The 3,193-nt window shown below is 39.6% G+C and overlaps 1 protein-coding gene across 1 annotated transcript; it reads right to left on the reverse strand.

The window, feature by feature from the left end:
* Window positions 1-383: 383 nt before the first annotated feature.
* Window positions 384-1,301, reverse strand: GL218_09293 (uncharacterized protein; the record flags this gene model as incomplete). The annotated part of the gene is made up of 4 exons (XM_033586125.1): window positions 384-548; window positions 619-931; window positions 996-1,186; window positions 1,239-1,301. The coding sequence occupies 4 exons, from the start codon at window positions 1,299-1,301 to the stop codon at window positions 384-386; spliced, it is 732 nt and encodes a 243-aa protein (XP_033439813.1).
* Between the last annotated feature and the right edge of the window lie 1,892 nt (window positions 1,302-3,193).

Raw genomic sequence — 3,193 nt, forward strand, 5'->3', positions numbered from 1 at the left:
TTAGTGGCGAATCTGTTGACGCGCAACTAAGTCGCTTGAAGATCATTTTAATCCTTTCCGCCGTCTTAGCCTTGTTACGCCGTTTAGTTCTGATATCTTCAGTGTCACCATCCCCCTCCATTACGTATAGGTCCTTAAGTTTCATATACGCCTCAATGCAGCAAATCATAAGTCCGGCGAGACCAGCGGCATAAGCTGTAGCGTACGAGCTTCCGCTGACCACGTCCCCAGATAGACCCTTGATTTCTTCGCCGGGCAGTCGGAAGTCTTTCTTCGCGAACTTATTCCATTCATTGTACGTACCGTAAATAGTCGCTGACCCAATTCTAATAACACCGGCCAACGATACGGGAGCATAATGATCGAAATCCTCGTTCGGCCTTTTATCGGGAAGAGAACCAAACATGACTTTCTTTAGAGCCCAAGAGACTTTCTACAAGCTTGGTAAACTCTTTCTCATACTCGTCTTTCTCGCCCTCAACAGCCTTTTTAAATGACCAACTTATCGATATAATATCAACATCCCACGCCAGCGCCCATTTTAGGGCCTAAAAGGAAGGTCAGCGACTCGCTTCATGGATTATATAAGGGGGTTCCTGATCTTCTCATCCAACTTACCTCCAAGGCAGACTTTATCGTGAATTTCTCTGGCTCGTTTTTCCTGGAGTCATCTAGCCGAGCAATGTACAGCTCGGCTCCGGGACAGATTTTCCGGATGCAGTGTGCCATCTCCGTTCCATGTGAGCATGGGCCTACCCACCATTGGACATTGTCAGGGCGGAAACTCATGCCCTTCTGCTTGCCGTCGAGATGATTCAGCTTAGCACCATCGTCTAGTAAAGCTATCTTCACTACAGGGCGAGGATTTAGAACGTTGGCAACGAAATTCTGCAGGGGCCTGAGCTTGGCGATCCATTCATCGGGGTGAAGCCTGCTCACCAGGTTTACTTAGTAAAACTCTCCTATGAAATATTGAGGAGTAATATTGCACTTACTTTTCATTGATAGGCTCTTCGACCACGCCTTTACGGCCACGCTCCTCCTCGGCACACTGCATACTGCTGGACGGAACGTTTTCATCCGGATACTTCACATCAATTTTATACTTGAGATGTTTACATCGTCGTATGAGCTTTTGAATGAATGTAGGTTCGTATTCTTTACAGTCCTTCATATCATTGGCGTTCTGGATTTTGTTAGCAATTTGGAGCTCCCTTTGACCGCTATAGAGAACTTACCTTGGGATGTATTTCGACAGTTAGTTTTTCAAGCTGCCCGGTGTTAGCCAATAAACTCCCCATACCGTAATATCACTCACATATTCCAACGTGGGAACTCCTGATTTACTCGCCCAAGCTCGAAGGACAGTCGTGTTTCCGGAACAATAGAGATAAACCTCTTTCACTTGGGGAGCCGTATAGCGAATTGTGTCTATACAGAGGTCAAACTTCTTCCATTTCCAGATTTCGACTCCAAAATCTCGTTCCTCGTTGCTATTGTCGTCAGTTTCGGCGTTTTCTCTGGTCCGCCCTCTAAGACACGCCCGTATCGAGGAATTTGTATGAGGTTCCGCACCATCATCGTCTACATCGATGGTGAAAATTTTTCTAACATTACAGACCCACAGCCATTGGAATATTGATATGTAAGGATCCACAGTGTCCTTATTCTTGTCATGTCGGTTTCTGCCGATAGAAAGATCACGGCTTTCATGTTTCCAATACGGTAATTCGACACTGCTAAGTACTGTCTCAAACTTTATATAAGCCTAGTATTTGAAGGTTTGGATGTATGCTTGGTCGATTTGCACAGACTCGGTCTTTAAGTTGAGATCGAATTGGCACACTGTCGGGTTAGACGCGTATTATATACCACTATTCAAGTGCGACATTGAACATACCACTTGCTGTGTCCCAATACAAGAAAGCCTTCTTTTCTTCTCGGGTCCTGTCAGGTGAGCCGATGCAGATTTGCTTGAGTTCATCTTCAGTCTTTTTGCTACACTCTAACTCTTCGGGGACAGCTCTCTTATTTTGCAACTCCTTGAGCAATCAGTAAGCTGTCTTCCCCTTTTTTCAGCGCCGTTAAAATAGATTGACGACGGACATCGGTTAATTAAAGCTTTTATAACCGAAAACAGTATCTGGTGGTCGATCCTTGGTTCATTATAGAGCAAAACGGCTCGCTGTAACGGGCTGTACCCGTTCTGCTCAGTCTCAAAAGTTTTCGTGTCACAAAGCTCGAACAAACATTCGAAGCTCTGGACTGGCATCCTCTTTCCATTATGTTTTGGGTCGAAATTTAAGGGAACTATGAGTGATCCAAGACAAGATTTCTTCTTCTCTGACTGGTTTATTGGCGATTGAAGGGCCTCTTTGAGCGCCGATCGTAGTTCATCATCCTTCTGCACAACCACGGCAACATTTGTCTCTTTATGAAGGCAAGAAACTGTAGATTTTGGTGTCATAGGACGGCAACTATTAGTATTGTTTGGGAGATTTGTATTGTCTTTTGCACACTGAGCCCGCCGTTCCTCAGGCACCTTTAAGAGTGGACAGTCGCTATCGTCATCGCAAATTTTATGGATGTGTTTCAACACAGATTCTGGTATCAGGAGATCAACAATTCGGAAGAGAATCTCCACATTAAATTCTAGTTAGGGTTAGGGTTAGGGTTAGGGTTAGGGTTAGGGTTAGGGTTAGGGTTAGGGTTAGGGTTAGGGTTAGGGTTAGGGTTAGGGTTAGNTAAATTTTTTTACATTAATTTCGAAAAAATTTATATATTATATTAATATTTATATTATAATTTTAAATAATATTATTATTATAAATAACATTAAAACTTACTATTAAATTGAATTTTTCTTTTATAATATTTATCAAAATAATTATTTTATTATAAAAATTAAATATTATAATTTAATTTTTATAATAAATATTTACTATATATTCATATAAAAAAAGATTTTAAATAATAAATTTAATTATAAATTATTATTAATTAATAATATTTTAACTATAAATATTTTTACTACGTAATTATTTTTTAGAATATTATTAATTTTTATTTAAAAAATAATTTTTTATGATAAAACTATTTCTTTTATAATATTTTTTTGAATAATAAATGCAATGTTTATAATTTTAACATTTAAAATATATTTTTTTAATTAAAAACAATTTACAAATATATT

The sequence above is a fragment of the Daldinia childiae genome (assembly GCF_008694065.1).
Source record: "Daldinia childiae strain JS-1345 chromosome Unknown Scaffold17, whole genome shotgun sequence".
Taxonomy (NCBI): domain Eukaryota; kingdom Fungi; phylum Ascomycota; class Sordariomycetes; order Xylariales; family Hypoxylaceae; genus Daldinia; species Daldinia childiae.